The sequence below is a fragment of the Asterias rubens genome, chromosome 3 (genome assembly GCF_902459465.1).
Source record: "Asterias rubens chromosome 3, eAstRub1.3, whole genome shotgun sequence".
Lineage (NCBI taxonomy): Eukaryota > Metazoa > Echinodermata > Asteroidea > Forcipulatida > Asteriidae > Asterias > Asterias rubens.
In genome coordinates this window covers 19,708,204-19,731,498 of record NC_047064.1, presented here as the reverse complement: position 1 = coordinate 19,731,498, position 23,295 = coordinate 19,708,204, and the positions used below count along the sequence as shown (strand labels likewise).

At 37.3% G+C, this 23,295-nt stretch overlaps 1 protein-coding gene across 4 annotated transcripts in view; it reads left to right on the top strand.

Moving 5' to 3' along the window:
- Positions 1 to 5,027: 5,027 nt before the first annotated feature.
- Positions 5,028 to 23,295, top strand: part of LOC117288190 (diacylglycerol kinase beta-like) — a 53,795-nt gene continuing 35,527 nt past the window's right edge. The window contains exons 1-3 of one of the 4 annotated variants that reach the window (XM_033768931.1): positions 5,028 to 5,760; positions 14,958 to 15,034; positions 18,099 to 18,465. In XM_033768931.1, coding sequence (XP_033624822.1) covers positions 5,550 to 5,760; positions 14,958 to 15,034; positions 18,099 to 18,465 — 655 coding nt within the window. In that variant the 5' untranslated portion in view covers positions 5,028 to 5,549. Of the gene's footprint in view, positions 5,761 to 13,961; positions 14,104 to 14,957; positions 15,035 to 18,098; positions 18,466 to 23,295 lie in introns of those variants that run through there. The other 3 variants (XM_033768932.1, XM_033768935.1, XM_033768933.1) reach the window with 3 other exon arrangements.

Below are 23,295 nucleotides of genomic sequence, written 5' to 3'. Positions count from 1 at the left end.
ACTATCAACTCTCCCCATTACTTGTAATCAAGAAAGGTTTTATGATAACAATTATTTTGAGTAATTACCAATAGTGACAACTGCCTTTAAATACAGAATAGTTGCTTTATAACTCGCAATGAGGTATTTTGTTTACATACAGTATGTATATGTTTGAAGGTACAATCGTGGTGTGCTTTAACAGCACCGGACACAATTTATAATTTTTCAAAGACCAGTATCATCACTTGGTGTATCCTAATCCCAACATACGCATAAAATAGCAAATCTGTATAAATTTGGGCTCAATTGGTCATTGAAGTTGCAAGAAAATAATGAAAGAAAAAACAACTTTGTCACACAAATTTGTATGCTTTCAGATGCCTGATCTTCAGGCCCAAGTCTTTCTCAGATTCACATATATTTGAGTGAGAAATAACCTCTGTCTCAGAAACTACGTTACTTCAGAGGGAGTCATTTCTCACAATGTTTTATACTATCAATAGATTGTCGTTGGTCATTATACCAAATAAGTTTTGGGGCACCAGTCACAACATTGTTAAACCTAATGTAATTTTGGGCTGGTAACCTGTTTCTGTTTAAGCAATACTTTTTCTTTGCTAAGCAAGTTTTTGTGCTTACAGACTTTATGAAATTGGGCCCAGGGCCCAATGATATATGGCTGCACTTATTCGAAGAGGAATTCAGCGCTTACAGTTCACTGTAATAGGCCGGTTATTAGAACCATGAAATTGGGTCCTGGTTATAATTAAATAAAAAGAAATTTTGATGTATTTTGAAAAGTATGTTTACAGAGTAAATATAATATATTAATAGTATAATATAATAATATAATAAACTGCATTTTAATTACGCTCTACTTAGAAAACTAAATCACAGCGCTTACAAAAATATAGAGCTATGGTTCTGCTATAACTGAACCTCTACGTTTGATCATAGAGAATTCCCCTTTATGGTTTGATTTATACATGTGTATTGATAGTATAATGAATAGGGTAGATGGCCTTAGCTTTCGATCCAATCCGGACCTTCTTCAGAGGCATAAAACAAGTACAAACAAATACATTGATAGTATAGTAGAAAAACTTGCTAAATTTGAACAAAAGGGGGAGCTATACTACATTTTGGGTCTTGGAAATTTAGTGGGTGGCTGTGCCTTTCCAAGTTCTGACAACAGATGGCTCTTGTCAAGTTGTCACATTGATGTATTGAAAATGGTTTTGTATTCCTCTGTTTCAAGGTCAGACAATCATATCCAGCATGCATTTGTTCAGAGCTTATGAGCAATTGCGTCATTCAAATAATTGAATTGCAGTAATTTTAAAACAGAGAAATATAAGCTTCTTTTGCAAAAGTTGAAATCAATCCCCACTGTTCACTTTCTTATGATAATATTGTAATTTACTGCACATTCTATGATGAAGAAATTAACAGTGACATATCAACAGAGGGCCTCATTCTTTACAACCACAACAGAGACCTCTTGTATCTCATCAAGTCACCTTGTTTTATATTGTGAATGGAAGAGTTGAATAGAAGTTTCCCAAATCTTTTCTGAAGGACCTCCAGAGAAGAAATGATGAAGAAGTGAGAAGAGATTGTTTTTATTATTCATCTGATTAATTAAACTGGGGAAAAAACTTAATATCTAGTATAAAATTAAAAAAAATCAATTCTGCCTGGCACTGTACACTCTTAGACACTCAAAATAGATATGGATATGGGTAATTAAAAAAGAGAACATTAACCAAAGTTATGAAAACTTTAAACTCTCATACATTACTAGAGTCAAAGGCTCTCATTTTTAAGCCTTCGAGAAAGACTCAGCTACGACAGGCCATCAACTATTTTGTTGCATTTATACCATAGGTCCTTTTTGTTTGTAAGCATTTCGCAACAGCTAATCCCACTTCTCAAATACTTGAATAAATACATTGATGCACTAATAAATAGGCCTGTATGCTTCGATTTTAGAAGCACAAGGGCACCAAGGCATTTTCTGCTTGGTAGAGGGCACCCTATGAGGAAACTGTAAATTTTTACTGGAGCGTTTCAAGGGCATCAAGGCAATGGCCAGGGGGCATGGAGGCAATCGCCTTTGTTTCCTCCGTGAAGTGTCAGGCCTGCACCATTAGGGTAAAGTTGCTTCCCTTTTGTACTTCTGTAGATGTTAAAATCTTCCCTGAGTTACTGGTCACTGGAGGTCTTCAAGGAATTTCATTCATCATTTAGTATCGGAAAGGATCTTAGCTAGTCAAAGGTTAATGAAATTTCTCCCTCAATGAATGACCTTACAAACACATGTGCCTCCCATATGGGCGCTACAAATGTATCCTCCCCCGACTGGCGACTACATACATTTATTTAGCTTACAATGTCTGCTCACTGATATCCTTGTTGATGGGTTTCCTCTCAAGTTTTACTTAACGAGTTTGTTTTATTTAATTATTGCACCAAAAGGTACACATTAATTTGATCATCAGTTACATGTTGGGATATGTGTACATGTCGTGATGTGTGTAGGTGTAATTGATGGTTTGAAAGTTAGACACACTGTACATGGGTTTCCAACAAAGGCCCAATTAAATAAATAAAAATGTTGGCCCAACGCGATCTGAAATGGTACGGGATAGTATCAAGATGTTGGGTTGTGACGTTGTGGTAGAAAGTTCTATACATTATACAATGCAGAAAGGGTGTTCCCTTTACGACTATCTTTAGCTTTAGAGAAAGAATATTATTAGTTATAAAGCATGATCAAAACTTGTTCACAGTTCATACTGTGATCATCTACAAGACAAGAAGAAATGCTTCTTCCTTATCAAGAAGATCTTGAGACCTATTGAACATAACATTTGTTTCAATAACATTGTTATTAATTGTTATTAAAAATAAATGCTGGAAAAAAAATTGTTTTGATGATATGTTCATTTAAAATAAATATTGAAAATAAAATTTGTTTTAATAATATTATTATTGAAGCAACTTTAAATTCAGTTTGCTTTTATCAGATTTTTCCGTTTCATAATTCGTCACACACTCACCCTACATTTTAATGTGACAATACACCTTTAATAACTACAACATTATGAACGATGATAATAATAATGTAAAGATATAGAGTGAAGCAGTGGCGTGATAAAGTCAACACCATATCAGCCATCAGCACGCTCGATGCGCATAAACTAAAACCACGATGGTCTAACGCCTCCTCAAATGTTACGAGTCCCTCAAAGCTGCAGCGCCTCATCGTCTGTACCCAAATCTATTTATTAGGCACTTGCAGCTGACACCTGTACTTGTTAAAGCCTGCAAATTAAATGAGCGCAGTCTATCATATTGCCTGTTTGAAACCATTGCTAGCGCTACCTGATAGATGTTGACAGGTTAGGAGACGGGATAGAGCTAGTAGAAGAAGTCAACGGAGAAGATGATATATACATGTAGTCACCCATCATGTGTTATATAGTTGAGGTTCTTAAAAGATAGAGAAAACTTTAAGACATTGGACACTATTGGTAAATACTCAAAATAATTATTAGCATAAAACCTTTCTTGATAACGAGTAATGAGGAGAGGTTGATAGTATAAAACATTGTGAGAAACGGCTCCCTCTGAAGTGGAGTAGTTTTCGAGAAAGAAGTAAATTTCCACAAATTTGATTTCGAGACCAAGCATCTGAGAGCACACAACTTCATGTGACAGGGTGTTTTTTCTATGTTGAGATACAGCAAGTGAGAAGACTGGTCTTTGACAATTACCAATAGTGTCCAGTGTCTTTTAAAGCCTGTTCATTACATGTTCATAACATTGTTCACTACAGCCATTCGGTTGTACTTTTATTAACCCAGAATATTGTACATCTGAGTTGGCATGTGTAGCCAGTCTAACACTTAGGCCATTTTTGTTAACTACTTGGATCACAGAATTATCGGGAAATAAAATAAAAAAGTCCCTGCCCCCCAAAAATGTAACTTTGTGAAACACTTGCAGAAAGATTTCTGTATTCTGCCACCACTTTTTCACTCAGTTTTACAGAAGAATGATAAAGTTTGCACTGTAGGTAGCTGTTTTGGGGTCTGGTCAATTTTTTTATATTTTTTTTTTATATTTTGAATTTTGAATTTTTATATAAATATGTTTTATTTACTTTTGTACACATCAAGTCAAACTTTATCTGTACAGTGATGTGTTAGAGGGGAAGTTGTTTTGAAAGACTGACAAGTTGTTGAGAAAAAAATTACAGTTTTCATATTTGCGCTCATGAGTATCGACCCTCAATATCTTAAGAGTTCTCATATTAAATATGAGAACTCTCAACTACCACAAATGTTGTGCTATGAGTAACAACCCTATGACATCTTCATCCATTTCATCATTTGACTCATCAGCATCATCGTGTGTGGACTGTAGACACTTCTCAGGCATCCGGCATACATTGTATCAACTAGTATACATACAATTCATACCACAATGAACCATTGCAAAAGTTTCATATTTGTGCTAGTGAGTGACAACATGACATATTTAGAAGTTTTCATATTTGTGCTAGTAAATGACAACCCATGACATCTTTACAAGTTTCTTGTGCTAGTGAGTGACAACCCATGACACCTTTACAGGTTTCTTGTCAACCCATGATATCTTTACAAGTTTCTTGTCAACCCCTGACATCTTTAGAGTTCTCATATCTGTGCTAGTGAGTGACAACCCATGAAATCTTTACAAGTTTCTTGTGCCAGTGAGTGACAACCCATGACATCTTTAGAGTTCTCATATCTGTTGTTGTGAGTGACAAACCATGACATCTTTACAAGTTTCTTGTGCCAGTGAGTGACAACCCATGACATCTTTAGAGTTCTCATATCTGTGCTTGTGAGTGACAACCCAATGACATCTTCATCATTCGACTCATCCACATCATCCCATAGACACTTCTTAAGGCATCTGACTTACATTGTATCCAATAGTACACACAATCCATACAACAACAACCAGTGCACATTGGAGTAATGAGCCCAGACCATTATAATCAAGCTTTCATGAACACACAGTTGATGCGTGCATCACTGAGCAAGTGCACATCACTGAGCAAGTAGTCTTCAGTTGTGACTACCCCTCTCTACTCCCAGCTAGCTATGGCTATAGTGAGCTGCTCAACTCCTCAGTTTGATCACCCTAAGATTACCATCAAAAACCATGGAGCTACTGTCACCATTCTCTATTCAACGATTGCTTTCACTCCTACAACAATCAAGCTGTGCTTATCTGTGTAGCTGCAGGCAAACTGTTCTCAACAGTGATTACGCATACCTGTGTATAATCATGGAGCTATAGCTCCATGGTATAATCAAGTATTTCTAGAGGCGTGAGTGGAAACTGGGGGACTCGGATAGTTGAAGACTTGCTTGTTGCCGGGTCGGTCAGGACAGGCAGCATTTGTGCGCGTGTGTGTGTGTGTGTGTGTGTGTGTGTGTCACCGTGAGGGATCGTAAATCAAGGGTACTATTTTATGCCAAGTGCAATCGATTAGCCACCAAAAGGATCTAATGCCACCCGCGAATGCACAGCCACGAGTTTCCGGACGCTCTATACTGCCCTCGTGGTGCAGGGTGAGACGCCATCGTTGTCGTAACGGCTACAACCTCATGATGACGGCGCAGGGAATAATTAGCCGGCCGTTATTTGTGCCTTGTACCTCGGCGTTGGTCATGGCGTTGAAGGGCCAAGCACAAAGTGTGGTGGACATGGTCATGGTTGGTCAGTATACACATTTATAAAAAAAAAAAAAATCATCATGCTGTTTAAAATGCAACAATTTGCTAAGCACAGAAAAAACAAATCTTACTTACTTTTGATTAGCATTTTGTTGTTTTTGTTAAACAAGTTTTTCTGCTTAAAATGAGTTTTATAAAATTGCAGCGTGACTTTCTGTAAACTGGGTTTTTAATTTTATCGAAATCATGAGATAAATACGAATAGTAATTGTATGTCTTTATTATTATTAGTATGTCTTGGTCACTCTACTTACATGTAGAGCTAATAGACAACAATGTTGTACAATGTATGTTTCCCAAGATGGCAGGTGCAAACGCTAAGATTTTTACTCTTAATAGAGCTCCCTGTTGCCTCTCCCACGATGCCAAACGGCATAGGCTCATTTTTAGCTTCCTCTATTCTGTTAGTGCTGACAGGCACCGGACAGGTTTCTGCCAGCTCTGTATTAAAGGCAGTGGACACTATTGGTAATTACTCAAAATAATTATTTGCATAAAACCTTACTTGGTAACAAGTAATGGGGGAGAGGTTGATAGTATAAAACATTGTGAGAAACGGCTCCCCCTGAAGTGAATAGTTTTCGAGAAAAAGAGTAATTGTCAACGAATTTGATTTTGAGACCTCAAATTTAGAATTTGAGGTCTCGAAATCAAGCATCTGAAAGCACCGTGACAATTTCGTGTGACAAGGGTGTTGTTTCTTTCATAGTTATCTCGCAACTCCGACAACCAATCGAGCTCAACTTTTCACAGGTTTGTTATTTTATGCATATGTTGAGATACACTAAGTGAGAAGACTGGTCTCTGACAATGTGTCTTTGAGGCACATTCTCGTAAAGAAAAGGATGCGGCCCCCAAAAAGGATGCGGCCGGGGACGATCAACTGTTTTGTTTTAATTTATTTGGCCTTACTTCTTGTTGTACCTTACATCACTTTCTAAGGAACTAATCCACTATTATTTTTGTTGCTGTGTTTGAGCATGGAGGAACAAGTGAGGAGAGATCGTTACTGTTGCATGTATTTTTTATTGTCAATGCAGCCAGCCCAGTTTATGTACTGCTCTCCTCCCCAAAAATATCTGTTACCCCATTAAGTACGGGTAGGTGGGCGGCAAAATCCAATAAACTACAGGTTCACGGCACACATGAACATGTAAGGATGGTTAAACCATTTCATGTTGGACAATGTGTATACAGGCTAAATTGACGTGTATCAAAGCACTAAACAACTTCTGAGCATTCGCTATTGGCTTGTGGTTAGTTGGTTTGGTTAAACCAGTTGACGCCCCCAGGCAATCTATTTGTGTAGCGTGCACAGACATGCACCATCTGTAGGCTTCGTTTTCCCCTGTACAAAGAGGGAGAAATGGTACTGGAATTCATGCTCAAATCTCCCATTTTGACATGGGTTATTGTGTTATTCCCAATTTCAGACCTTCATCCTTTTGTTGTACAAAGGATACATTTGACAGTTTGACCAATTGCCACCGATGTTTTTCATTTTATCCGGCATTTTATACTATTAACTATTAGATTTATTAAGCACCTTACGCAGAACCAACCCTGAGGCGCTTTACAACATTAAACATATCTTAAAGAGTAAAACGAGACTAAATATTTTAGCCTAAAATGTTTATTAAAGCCTGTACATACTCAGCCTTTTATTCACTAAAATTTCTCTTTTTTCCCCCAAGAAACAAATATCTTGTCTGCTATAGGCCAAGTTGAAGTCAGTTCAGTCTGCAACATTTTGCACTTTTCACAAAAAAAATGAACTTGTCACCACAATATTTGTGTTGAGCTGGCTTTCACGATGGAGGTGCCTGACCCTTTGCAGGGTAGATTTCCGTATTTGCTCAAGGCTTTTCTGTTATAATTTAAGTCAGAGTAAAGTTGTCATTGTACTTAAATCTCGAGATCTACCCTCCTGTCCTACGTTACATTCATCCAATATCCTCTCTTGTATCATATGTTTCCAAAACCCAGTGTATATTATAACAACACACCTCAAGATATCTTCAGTTCACACTTAAGCCAAGTCAAAAAAATTACCTGTAGAGCGTCCAGGTTTTTTTTTTTCCAAAAAGAGGAGGACCTTTTTATTTTTTATTTCTTTCAAAGGTGGCCGCCAAGCATTTTACTTCAAACTGGCCACAAAATCTTTGCAGTTTAAAGTCACTACTTACTTTATGTAGTTACAAGTTCTTAAAGACACTGGACACTTTTGGTAATAGTCAAAGATCAATCTTTATCGAAGTTGCGAGAGAATAATGGAAGAAAAAACACTCTTGTCACACGAAGTTGTGTGCTTTCAGATGCTTGGTTTCAAGACCTCAAATTCTAATTCTGAGGTCTCAAAATCAAATTCAAATATTTTAGTGGAAAATTACTTCTTTCTCGAAACTACATTACTTCAGAGGGAGCCGTTTCAAACGAGGTTTTATACAATCAACAGCTCTCCATTGATAGTTTTAACTATCAATGGAGAGCTGTTACTTGTTAAAACAAGTAAGTTTTTATGCTAACAATTATTTTGAGTAATTACCAATAGTGTCCAGTGCCTTTAAAAAGATTGGTGAGTCTAATGAGAAATACACAGAAAACTTGTCTTTTTGAAGGAAAAAATGTAACATAAAAAAAAAAAAAATTAAAAAAAAGGATGCCGCATGAAAACAAGGATGACGGAGGGGTTGATCAACTGATATTTTTTTATATTTGGCCTTACTGTGTTTTCTTTTACACCCACAAAAATCACCGTTGTTATCAGCGGTGGGTAACACCACACTACATTGGGCCTCAAGAGGATCTCTGCATACAATATGAGCCCTCTGTACTCTTCTATACTGAATCAACGCCTACGCACAAACCCTGACCGAGGATCTATGTCTTTGGAGAATTGGTTCCTACATTTAAGTGCAGGGAGATAGATAAACGGTGTGATGTTTTTATTTTGTCCTTTGCTGTATGTGGACGTTGAACCTTTATGGAATTAAACTGGGGGGGGGGGGATAGTAGGTGGACAAAAAGTCACAATAAGGAAATGCTGTTGGGTCAACTTACTATCAAAACATTTTAACATACATGCCAGATTGTCTTTAAGTACGCTCTTTGATTTTACATGTCAATTGTTTGAAACATAAAATATATGATGCGATATTCCCTCATTTACAATACTCGGAGACAACATTAGTGAGGCCTTCATCCTGCAGTGGAATGATAATGGTTGTCAAACCAAACATATTGTAGAATAGCCTAGCAACTTGCGGTAGGAAGGCAGATAAGTCTGTTGCCCCCCCCCCCAAAAAAAAAAACTTTTAAAAGATGTACTTGATTGCTGTTCTTACTTCATGTTGCCATGACATTCAAGAGCATTTAATAAAACATACAATGTAACTTATAGGATGCCATTAATTGTGTTTGCATTCATTGGCCTTCAAGGTACTGGACACGTTTCGTCAATGACCAGTATTCTCACTTGGTGTATCCCAACATGCATAAAACAACAGATCTGTGAAAATTTTGACTCATTTGGTCGTTGAAGTTGAAAGAGAATAATGAAAGAAAAAACATCCTTGTTGCACAAATTTATGTAATTTTTAGATGCTTTTTTTATTATTTGAGTGAAATTTTTTCCTCTTTCTCAAAAACTACATTACTTCAGAGGGAACCGTTTCTCACAATGTTTTATACTATCAACATCTCTACATTGCTTGTTAAAGTTGTTATGCTAACAATTATATTTAAGTAAATACCAATAGTGTCCAGTGCTTTCAATGCAGTGTATGAGAATGGCAACACGTTGAGCCGTCAAAGTCCTTGCTTGTTACACCTGTCCAGAGTATTCAAACCATTCTTGATAACTGATTAATTAAAACCTGTACCCGTCGCCCTTGACATTCAAATTGTCATATCTCAATAAAGGATTTCTCGTTTGTAGTCGAGAGGCAAAATAGGAAGTTATAATCAGGAGGAATTGTCTTACTATCGCAAACAGCTGCTAGATTTCCCGGCTAGCCTAAGGGTTGGGAAAGTCAGAATGATAAGATATCGTCGGTGATTTTGAGTTGATGTATCCTGTGATGATGAATTTACAACTGTTGTTTTATTTATGCGTTGAGTTTGTGCTTTCAGTAATTGCAAAGACAAACTCTTACACTCTTAGAGGGAAGGTACACGTTTGGTAATTATTCAAAACAAATATTATTTAAAAACTGACTCGGTAATGAAACATTGTGGGAAATGACTCCCTCTGAAGTAACGTAGTTTTTTAGAAAGAGGTAATTTCTCACTAAAATATTAAAAGACTTCTAGCTAGATGTTTTTTTATTCCTATCTGAAAGCACACAAATTCGTCCATCAAGGGTGTTTTTTCTTTCATTATTTTCTCTCAAATTCGATGACCAATTGAGCCCAAATTTTCACAGGCTTGTTATTTTATGCTTATGATGGGATACACCATGTGAGAGCAATGGTCTTTGCAATTACCAAATGTGTACAGGTTTTTTGATACCTTTTGTAGATCAAGTCTTTTGGCCATGAAGATGTATGTAATATTATTTACCTGTAAGTTTCAGCTTCATTAGTCGTCAAGTTTTTGAGAAAGAAAAAAAGTACAAATCACATAGCAATGTTTTCTGGAGAATCGCATTAATCCATTCGTGAAATTGTTTTACTCATTTCTCACAAACTGCAGCACTGAATCAGTAAGTAATACTAGGGGGATATTTGTACTATCATAATCTTTAAACAATATAAGTTTAATGTAAATCTGTGGACGTTTGTATTTTGTGTGTTACAAGTAGCCAAACCCTTTAAAGTAATTAACCACGTTTGATTGAAGAACACACAGTAGATAACACAACATTCTTTTGGCGATAAATAATTTACAGTGCTATGGTAATGTACCTATCATGACTCATCACTGCTCATTTATACTTCATTTTCCCGCTGTTTTTCTACTGTGCCTAAATAACTTGGTGTCAAGTAAAAGGAAAGTGAGTAACAAACTCTTCTATAATTTCTAACACGAATGCCCACCCACTCTTTCGCAAACCTTTGACGACATCCTTCCAATCCACATAATTGTAAGGCCTAATACACATATACATTGTACAACCTAATTTGCATCAAAAATGTAGTCTGCTGTCTGTCTATGTACAGTAGGCAGTATAAATAGCTGTGATTTGGAAAACATTGATATACAGGTAGTAGGCTAAACCTCTTGTGTGTTTACGGTGTTTTTGTAAACATGTAACTGTTTTTGAAATGGTCGGTTACACCTGTAACCGTACATATATCAACAAGATTTCGAGTTTGAAAAAAACGTTTACACATCCATATCCACAGTCTTCATGTAGTCCTATGTATGGTTTTTGTGAATTTATCAATAAATACATAAATGAAGCAGCATTTCAGGACCCGCTTGCGATTATAGACACCAGGTCTTTCTACTAATAAACCATGCAACAATTGTCAATTACCGTATAGCACAATGATTTGCACATGGATTTGAAAAAACCTGAATATTCATTATTTTGTTAAAGTCCATAGATGGAAATCGGGAATGAACTTAAAGAATATTAATTTTGGTTTTACCCATACACCGATGTGTGTTAGCACTGTATACTCAGTACTTTCCCCGAGCTCTGTAAAAAAAAAACCACACAGGCGTATTACTCTGTTGGAATTCGAACCCAAGACCTTTGCAATAGACCGATCCATTAAGCTCCGCCCCATTGCATATTGACCAATCACAATGCAACGTAGGTCCGACACTAAGGTCCGACATGCGTGCGCGTATCTTGCCGCGCGCGGCAGAGTTGTGCAGAAAGGCATTGGAGAGCCCCACGTGTTCTTGCTCACACGTGCGTCGTGGGCGGAGCCTACTGGATCGGTCTATTATAGAGCAGTTTTATACCAACTAGACCACCGAGATTGCCCGGTAGCTACATGTACGTCTACTATCAAGTCCAGGACCCAATTTCATAGAGCTGCTAAGCATGAAAATTTGCTTAGCATGAAATTTCTTCCTTGATAAAAACAGGATTACCAACCAAATTTTCATGTGATTTTCAGGATAAGCAAACAACAGCTGATTACTAGTAACAAGCAATATGCAACAAATAGAATTTTTTTTGGTAATCCTGTTTTTATCAAGAAAGAATTTTCATGCTAAGCAAATTTTTGTGCTTAGCAGCTCTATGAAATTGGGCCCAGTTTGAACTAATGTTCTTTTGTACTGAACTTTCAACGAGATAAAACTATTAAAAACTTTCTTCTGAATGGGCAGTTTGATGATTGATATCATTGTACATTATCATTATCCTTGAGAAGCCTTGTCTACTCAACCAGCAAATTGATGCATTTTTTAGTTAATAGTTATAGACAAAAGAGAAGCTTTTCCTGATACAAGGTTGGCCATGTATTTAGCAACAGATGTTGGGGTTTTTACATTGGCGAAACCGACTGCTTCAACAAATACTGAAAAACAACGCACATAATTTGCATTTTACTTCTTGTTTAAATGCACCTGACGTCTGTTCTACATGTACCTTCCTTTTCACAATGTATGTTACATGATACAATTAGAGGAATAATTAATGTGATTAATTTGAATTTATAAATGTGCAGTTTTAATTAATTTTTGTAACCAACCATCTGTGATTTGTTATTATTAGTATTTTTGTTTTGTAATGAACCGGGATTAATAAACCAAAGTAAAGGGAAAGAGAAAAGTGCATAAGTTGTACATGCACATGTATGCAAGTACGACACATGTACGTAGCATGTGTACTCAATGTCAACAAACTTTTAAAAAAAATTGCAAAAATGGATAACAAAATTATTACTGGCTTACAACTTCGGTCTTCATTTTAAGGTCAAAGATAAAATACTGCACTATTTATCTTTCATTTCAAATTGTATAATTATTTGTTTAAGTTTTTTTTTTTTTGTGTCACGTGTTTATTTCTTTGTTTAATTATTCATTTAATCTTTTTTTTGGGGAGGGGTGGCTTCTGATGTGTTTATTTCTTTGTTTAAAACTGAATTGATTGTCTATCCATTGTGATTGTTAAAAAAAAAAATGCAAAATGATACTTCTTGAACTTAAGATTCTTGTATGGATGTTAATGGCTTGTGGACGATTCTTGCCACGGAATCTTGTGCTTATTCTATGGAGCTATAAACTAGATTGCTTATAATTCACCTGTGACTTCTCTTGCACTGCCACTTCTTGACCTGTGTGTTACAATCAGCGACTCTACCTCTCAGTATAGATTGATTCCGTAAGCATATAAACATATCTAGCTGCGAGTCGATCGATAATATGTCACACACCTCAGGCAAACCCACTTACCCATGAAAGCACTGCCAGTCATGAAGTCAACCCAACGCAAATTAGAAAAAACAAACGTAAACTAGGTTGGATATGAGTAAGTGGGTCTGGCTATAGAGTGTGAATATGTTATCATCGGTCCATTAATTAGACAGAACTCCCCTATCACCTCCTTTATGTTCTTACCTCAGGCTTTTTTTATTAAATGCCGCGGCTATTTTGATGGTCAAGATTTCTTCTTGTGATAAGAGTTTAGGGGAATTTTCTCGGTTGTAAGACAATCTCCTGACATAGTTCAATTTGATTTCAGTCATGTAAGGCACTGGCGACTTTGGTAAGGACCACTATTATCACTTGGTGTATCTCAACAATTATGCATAAACTAACTAATTCTGTAAAAAAAAAAACTGTGCTCAATTGGACATCGAAGTTGCAAGAGAATAATGAAAGAAGACAAAATAGAACTTATTGCACAGATTTGTGTGCTTTCAGATGCATAAAAAGTCTTCAAAGGTGTGCAGTGTCTTTTAGTTTTTTTTTCTGGTTTTCCATACAGGCAAACTTCCATTTTGAAATGCAGTAATTCATGAAAAGAAAACCAATATTGTCCAGTCATCAAACAATAATTGTTGGGCAATTTCTGACTGGTGCGTGTACTGCGTGCACACTGTGTAACGTCAATATAAACTGTTTAGGAAGTAACTAGTGTATGGCGTGTTGTGTCTGATAGAAGTGGGTTGACATGTAGAAAGTGTTTTAATCCAAACTTCCTTTTGTCATCAGGAAGTGCGAAGGAAATCAGTTTAACGTACAGTCCGATTGTACAGCATATTTATTGTTATTATGGAATAACTGATCGAGTGTAGAACACTCTGGATTTACAACGTGGAAGCAACTAGTGTTTTGAATGTCGAACTCTCTTAATTAGAATGTTGTATCGAAACTGTAGCCCATTTCCGGTGGACTATGTATGCTTGTATTCAAAACTTTGTAAGTAATATTTGTGATGAATTTCTTTTTTGCTATGATGAGAGACAGAATTTTCTGTATATACTTTTGTTTAATGTTGAACTCTTTGTTGATACTGCATCGTGTACAACGTATACTTTTTTTGACATAAATATATTTTAAAGGAATACATGTACACGTGGGTGTATGTCGTGTCCTACAGATGTGATTCTTTTGAGTAGTTTCAAGGTGAAAATTCTAATGATGGAATTTTTTAAACATCATTTTGATTTTAAAATTATGTACATGCGTTATGTTTCCAGCTTTTGTGCCATGTGTACACTAAGCATTTATGAGTGTTAAATATAGGCGGCTAATTAAATGTGTGTTTTAAGCTTGGATTTTAAGCTTGGATTAGATTTCAATTAAAGAGAAATAGTACATGGATGCATTCGCTTCTGTCTAGAACCTCATGTATGTTTACATGTACATGAAACACAAACTAGTCTTTTTTGTTTTCTTTCATTATCAATAAGTGCACAAATTTACTCTTTAACGCTTTCAATTGAAGTTGTGCCGCCACTTTTTCTTTGAACCTCATTTTAATTCTAAAAACTGACTGAATATTTTTCATTATTTTTGATACCCTTACACGGATGTGTCTTTGCCCTGTACACTCGGTACTTTCCTGATGTCTTTGAAAAAATCACAGGCATAATACTCGGGTGGGATTCGAACCCACAACCTTTGAAATGATAGAGCAGTGTCTTACCAACTATAGACAACCGAGATTGCCTGGTAGCTAGAGGCAATTTGAAACCTATGGGTGCCACAACGATCTAACAACTTACTGACTTAAAATTAACAATCATTTGTTTGTTTGTTTTTCTGTCCAGATTCCCGCAAGACTTTGAAGGATGTGTTAGAGGAGTTCCATGGAAACGGCGTCCTCTCCAAGTATAACCCAGAACAGGTAAGATATTTATGTGGCACTTTCAGAGAACATCAGCTGTCGATTTCAACAAACTCTTCCCAACTTAGGATTAATTTTAGGATATCGGATGAGTTAAGATCCGTATGCATAGACATTAACCGCATATTGAACCCATTCTAAGTTAGAACGAGTTACTCGTCCTAACTCGAGATAGGATTAATCCTAGCGTTTTGTGAAATTGGCTGCTTGCTCAGTAAAGATTCATTTAATTTCTCATGCCTGGAGTTTTACGGAGCTAGGCCATGTCTTGGACTTGGTGCTCCTTCAAAAGTTTACCACAGACTTAAAGATTTTTCAATAGAAGTGCCCTTTTCAAAATGAAAATGTCCTTGCCCTTACAAAGATGAAGTTCCAAGCCTGATCTTGGTGTGCTTTTATAAGTTATCACACAAGCACGAGTGGAATACGGAAAAATATAGCAGTTCTGCGTCCCTTAGTTTAAAGCCACTGGACACTATTGGTAATTGTCAAAGACCAGTCTTCTCATCTTGGTGTATCTCAACATATGCATAAAATAACAAACCTGTAAAAATTTGAGCTCAATCGGTCATCAAAGTTGCGAGATAATAATGAATGAAAAAAAAAATCTTGTCACACAAAGTACCAATAGTGTCCACTGCCTTATAAACCATTTTTACTCGAACTCAACATTTAGAAGTATAGCTACAGACTTGGACTAGAAAACTTCTTTTGAATAAGGGAACTAATGAGTGGCGACGAGGTCTGAACCTGCATAAGAAACCTTTCAGGGTTGTGGTCGCTGATAATAGACCCAGCTGAAGGCAAGGTCGTAGCACGGCCATGATCCTGCAAGGTCGAGACCAGTCATGACACTTAGGTAAAGGTATATTGAGTCATTGTTGGGTTTTGTTTTGAAGTAAATTCATTCTCCGACTCAAGTTTTATAGTTTTTAATAAATGCTCCACACAAATAACTGTATTATATACATTTAAGTGAAAACAATTGTTTAGCTGACTAAATTGTTATTGTTGAAATCGAAGTAATTAATGTTGTTAAAGCCTGGTTCATACTTCCTGCAAATACGAATGCAAATGCAATACGAATGTTAACGCCACAAATTTGCATCGAATAATGCGCAGCAGTTGAGTTGTGCTTCGCACCAAAAACTGGGTAATTGTGATGTCGAGTTCACATGAAATTGGCATAGCATTCATAGGAAGTATGAACAGGACTTTATTATCAGTGTTTGTGATAGAAACTTTTCTCTGGAGGATTACTATTGGCAGACTTTATAATCAGCGAGGTTTTTTTTTTCAAATCTTGTTTGTCTTTTTTCTTTTGAGTGGAGTTCTAAGACTCTGTTTACTCATCACCAGTGAAAACAAAGTACAAACATCTTCAATGGAACATTAAGACATATACTGTTAGATCAATACAAATATTTTGTTATATAAACACCAATCTTGTACATTATGTATTTTGGCAATGATTATTGTCAAGTTAAAAACCCTGCTTACTGTTACTTCTCTGAGGCAGTGGACACTATTGGTAATTACTCAAAATAATTATTAGCATAAAACCTTACTTGGAAACGAGTAATGGGGAGAGGTTGATTGTATAAAACATGGTGAGAAACGGCTCCCTCTAAAGTAACATAGTTTTCGAGAAAAGAAGTAATTTTTCACGAATTTGATTTCAAGACCTCAGAATTAGAATTTCAGGTCCCGAAATCGAGCATCTGAAAGCAAACAACTTCGTTTTACAAGGGTGGTTTTTTCCTCCATAGTTATCTCGCAACTTTGACCAATTGAGCTCAAATTTTCACAGGTTTGTTATTTTATGCATATATTGAAATACAACAAGTGAGAAGACTGGTCTTTGACAATTACGAATAGTGTCCAGTGTCTTTAAGCTTCCAACCTTTTCCTATTGAAGATGGTTTAATGGTTTCATTATAATGGGTCTTCGCAAACTGCATTATAACAGCTTATCCCAAAATTGGTTTCATTGTTCAAACCTGGTGAATTAGAACAAAATATAATTCTCAATAGTGGTAGATAGGACTCCACTGTGAATGGTGGGATACCGTTTATGGCCACGTTCAGACAGCGTACTAAAGTTAGACCCGAACTGTTTTAACTTTACGAACAGCGTGGGGTGATCATCAAAATAAAACTACCTTGCGTTCAGACCGCTCAAAGTTAAACCCGATACGGTTTATCTTCGGTTTTAAGAGGTCACACAGCATCCTGACCAAACACAACAACATATTACATGTACTTAACCCATTATTGTAAAAATTATATGATGTGTGGAATTACAGGCCTCGAATTACAGTCAGGCCACTGAAGTCTTGGCTGTTGCCCTTGGTGTTGGCCTTGGTGCCCCTTCAAAAGTTTCCCATTGACTTTAAGATTTCCCGATGGAAGTGCAAAATGAAAGTGGCCTTGCCCTTTAAAAGAGTAAATTCCAGGCCTGGACTGTACGTTATGGGGGAAAAAAAATCACATTTTGTATTTGAATTATGTTTGAACTGAGCATAAGGTAATTTAAAGAACGCTCTACCAACAAGTCTGAGAGAAGCTGCGTCGTTGGCTGTGTCTAAAAACGCCTCCTCAAGACACTTCTGTTCCCAGAACCATCCTTATTTGCTCCTCTTTTTTTATTAATCTTCTTGGCTTGTCGTTGGTCCGTTTTTGTTTTGATTTTGTTCTTTTGTTGCCCTCCCTTTGTAAAGCGCTCTGTTCTTTGGAATAGACCTCTTGCAAAATGCGCAGCGTACTCACATGTGCCTATCCTGGGTGTCATTTTGGGTGTCAAAATCGTATGCAAACATGCACAAAGGAGAGTTGACACCCAAAATTACGTGCATTGTTCGGAGGCGCGTTCTGTATAGAAATCAATAGCTCCCCCTTGCATAATGGGAAACGCTACAGGTACGCTCAGGTCACGCACACATTTAATGCACCCAGTGAACAGCTATTGTCCAATGATCTGCCTCCTTTTTGAGAGTGTGACGTCGTATGCAATGGGTCTATAGCGCCATATAAATGCTTTGTGTTTTTTGTTTGTTATTTACAGCCAATCAACTATGAAGGCTTCAAGTTGTTCATGGAGACCTATCTGGACGTGGACATGCCTGAGGACCTCTGTAGGCATCTCTTCTTATCGTTTGTCAAGAAGACCCCCGTTGCGCCAGTAGTACCTCATTATGACACCCTTAAGGGTAAGGAAATGCTGGATGTGACCAGCATGATGGCAGCTGCCACAACGCAAACTGCCTGCGCACCCATCTGTACGGGTGCGGGCAGCGCCGCAGTGCCGGTTGAGAAAAGCGCAGCAGCGGCGACAACTACAACGACAACATCGCCCTCAACTACCAAAAGCCATACAGGCGGTGACAACACAACTACCACAACCACCACCACTACTACTACTACTGAACAGGGTAGGGGTTTAGAAAATCACTGTAACCAATACATGTAGATCCCCCTGTCTATCTCTCTATCTATCTCTATTCACTCTGTTAACACTAACATGCATCTACTGACCACATTACACGTTGCTTCAATACCATTTGTTATGTGGAGTCTTTTAGGTGTTGCTCATAAGACTAACACGCAATGATCGCTCTGAACTATCCGCTTTGTTCGTTGCTTCAATAAACAATGCTCAGTTTCAAAAGACACAGTGCTGTGTTGTTTTCAAAGCAAAAACATTCTTGCAAATACTTACTTGTATAAAAAAAAACTTGTGTGCCAAATCCACTTAGTTCAATTACTTTAATAAACAATGATGTTTTTCAAAAACATTTTTGCAACTTACTAAAGCCTGGTTCATACTTCCTTCGAACGCGAATGAAATACAAATTTTTAAGTCACAAATTCACAACGAATAATTCCCAACAGTTGACTTAAGTGCTCAACTCCTGCGAAGGAAAACAGGGCAGTGATGTCAAAATTCGCTTCACATTCGCAGGAATTATGAACCAGGCTGTACTAGTATAACTAACAAAAAATAATCTGTAAAAAAAATGTGGTGTGAAAAACACTTGAAAAATACAAAAGAAAATGCACAGAGCGGATTCTTGCTATGTCTGTCGTTGAACTAACAACATCATAAAAAATGTTAACTCTGAACAAGAGGTTAATACAGCGCTTATTCCAAACGACATAAATTATATGAAATGCACAAGACAGAAGAACCAATCCAACAATGCCAAAATGTATCTTTGATGCAAACTCACCAGCATTCGATTTCACGAAACTTTACGCAACTGCGTAAGTTGCGCCATAAAGTTGCGCCATAAGTGGACTTACGCAGTTGCGTAAAGTTTCGTGAAATCGGCTGCTGCATTGGATTACTCATCCAATATTCACAAACGGTATGTTTGACATGCATGAACACCTATACAAAATACTCTGTCGAAATCTGCTTTTCAGAACTCGTTGTGCGGGGAAACTTGTTGACATGAAACTGTTTAACCAGCAGAGGAAACAATGACATGTACCACCTAAAATATTTTTTTCATATACACATAACTTATACTGAGTTCTTGTTAGTAAATTACATCAAATAATTTAAAGAAAGGGTTTGGAAAACTTTCTGAAGAATATGGAGTATCTTAAGTCCAGTTGGAACAAGCGCTTCACCAAAAACATAATCACTGCAAGCAGTTCTACTGATACCATCTAATATCTGTGTGCCATGTCAGCGCCTGCTCATTGCATTCCTAGCTGTTCTTTATAAAACCTAACCATTTTCTCTTGCTCGTTGAAAACCCATTTAACAATCTCCTAATTCCTTTAACAACTGTCAGTCACATTCTTGTATAACTTTGGTGGATTGTTTTGTCATTTGCCGTTGTCTGGAATGTTAAATTAAAGGAATTCTTATTCAGTGTGCCGTGTATTGCCCTCAGATGTAGATGTTGTCTCCTAGGATACCGTGTAAATGCCTCGTTTGGAGTTATGTTAACATGTAGTTCAATGTGTTCAATCAAAGAGATACCACGATGCCACATTGTAATCTGGTATCATAGTCTGGAGTCGTTTCCCAGGAGACTCTTGTTTGTAGATGTTCGCTGGGGTGTATTTTCACGGTGGTAACTTTACTGTATAGGTTGAATTGGCCATTGATGAAGCCTGGTTCATACTTTCTGCAAATGCGATATGAAATGTTGTAGCAAACAAGGCTGTTTTTGCAGCGAATGTTTCGCAGGAGTTGAGCACATTTCCACTGATTTGAATTATTCGTTGCAAATTTGTGACGTCAAAACATTTGTTTTGCCTTAGAAGTGTGAAACGGGCTTTAATCATTGGCCAATGACCAAACCAGTTATTGGTTACAGCCGTGAAAACACACCCCTGATTTTTGATGAGACTTCTTCAATACATAGCTACATGTACATTCTACGTGTACAAACCAATGTAACGGTAAAAGGAGATTTTAACATCATTTCAAGTTGGTTTCTGTAGAAAAAGAGGTCAGGTAATTGCCTGCTTCCCCCCCCCCTCATGCTTTAATTTATTTCATGTTCTTGTGTCACACATTATCTAATAAATACTTGTTTACAAGTAGACTCGTTCCCCTAGAAAAAAAAAGTGTTATTGATGAATGTACTGCAAATTTTAGTGTTTCTCCTTAAACTGAGCACTCGGTTGTTGTGTCTTAAAAAAAAGACAGCACCATTTCAATTGATGGCATCATTCTAGAAGTATCGTTATATTGTACCATAGCTAGAGAAAGGCTGGGTCCTTTCTCTATGGTTGTACATACATTCTGACATCTTGGATTGGCTAACTGCAACTCTCTTCTGTTTGGTATAACCATGGGGAATCCTACCTCCATGGAATCCTACCTCCCTGGTATAACCCACGGTTAAAATCAACAGACGTTACTACCCAGGTCAAAATTGCAGTTGAACCCAGTTAACTGGGGTCAACTGGTTCAACTGGATAGTGACCAAACTCGTCCATTTTCCATATTAACCAACTGGTTTGGACTAGGTTTAACTGTGTTCAACTAGGTTTAAATTATAAACCAGTTGGTGTCTGTCCATTTTCCATATTAAACCAACTGGTTTTAACTGTATTTAACTAGTTTATCAACCGGTTTTCAACTAGTTCCAGTTAAACACAGTTTAACTAGGTTCAACTGGAATTTTGACCTGGGTAACGTCAAACCATGCTACCTGAACTGTCTTCTGCCCAGGGCCTGAATTCATAAAGTCTGTAAGCACAGTAAACTTGCTAAGCAAAGAAAAGTATTGCTTAACAAATAGCTAAGAAACTAATAGCTACACCATCATGACAAAGTCAACAAACTATATAAATAACATAATTGCATGTGCAATGCATGCCATGCTTGTATGTAGTTTTGGCTCAAGCATTTACATTTGTAACTTTGACAAGGTCATGCCAGAATCATCACACTAATGATATGAACGACATGTGATTGATCAAGACAAGCAGCATAACCTGGGTGGGGAGTGAGAGATCACAAACATAAAATCAAAAGTTGATTCATATTTTTAAGGACACTGGACACTATTGGTAATTGTCAAAGACCAGTCTGCTCACCTGGTGTATCTCAACATATGCATAAAATAACAAACCTGTGAAAATTTGAGCGCAACTGGTCGTCGAATTTGCGAGATAATAGTAAAAGGAAAAAACACCTTGTCACCAGAAGTTGTGTTCTTTCAGATGCTTGATTTTGAGACCTCAAATTCTAAATCTGAGGTCTCGAAATCAAATTCGCGGAAAATTACTTCATTGTGAAAACTACGTCACTTCAGAGGGAGCCGTTCTCCTTAGTAATGGGCGTCTTAATGAGGAAGTTGTAAATTTTCTAAAGGAGTATTTCAAGGGCACAAAGGCAATCAAGTTTATCGTGATTCAGAACCGCAATGCGTTATGGGTAGGCAGATGGGTCAGATTTGTATGCGGTGTATGTTGTCATGCACGACTTGCGCATGCATCCCCTATATCTTTGTGTGGGTTCAACAGCGCCCTCTCTTGATATTTTGCTATTCGGGCAACGCATGCAATTGCCTCCGTTGCCTACATGAATAATAAAATTAATAATAAAACCATTCTTATATAGCGCATATCACCGTGAGGTCACTATGCGCTGCAAAAGGATATCAACAATTATTGTACAAAGTAAACAGATATGTTTTTAACCGGGTTTTGAACTGTTCTGATGTCTCAGCCTGTTTAACAACCTCTGGAAGACTGTTCCATAACTGAACTAAACTGATGCATATTGGAAAGAGCGGGAACCGTACGACTTGGTTTTGATAACTGGGCGAGTCAGAAGGGATTTATTTGAAGATCGCAGAGTCCTGGTTGTTTTGTACTCCTGAACTAAACTTTGAAGATAAACAGGTGCAATACCATGGATACATTGATAAGTCAGAACCAAAATGTTAAAATCATTTCTAGCCCGTATCTGAAGTATAATGGACCTTTAAACAAAACCGAGTCAACACAGGGGGTCTCTTTCGGAGAAGCCTCACCCACAATCAGACTACACACTCTGTTCTTTAATTCTATGGCACATATTGACATCGGCTAATTGACAAGAAATGGAATTGCTAATTAAAGAAAATCAACATTGAAAACGAAGAAGAGCCGCAAACCTCTCTTAGTGAAACTTCCATCATGCAAAGTTTCAAATCCTACTAAACATAATTGCCTTTTTGAAAACTTAAAGCGAATTGGTAATACTATAAGCATCCTGAAAGAAAAGAATTTGAAATTTAGTTCACCTATTCCTTTTTCTTAGATTCAACCATTGATTATTACACGTTAGAAAAGTAAAGCCGAGAATGTCTGTAGCGCTATGCAAAAGGACCCTGCAAAGACGATATGGCGGCAGATAAACATTAGGCAGTGGGTGTATTTGGATAAAGCAGCGCTTAGATCAATACTGCTTAAGCCACACTAATACTCGTAGAAATGTCACTTCTCCCTGAGAACATACTATTGTTGATTATTGAGACGCTCTTGGGTAGTTTTTGTCATCTCAGTGCCCGTGACCCCCCCCCCCCTCCTGACCGAAACTCTCCTCACACCCCCCCCCCCCCCCACACCAATCTTTCAATCCAGGATTATATTTCAGCGTCGTATGGCGTGGGCGAAAATGAGTAGGGATACATACGTGTACATGCCAAGACCAGGGATCTCTTAGCCCTGACTAACTAAACAGTTTGTCAGTACGAATAATGGGTAGTGTGGATTTCTACTTGCGCTGGCGCGCTACAGGATATTGG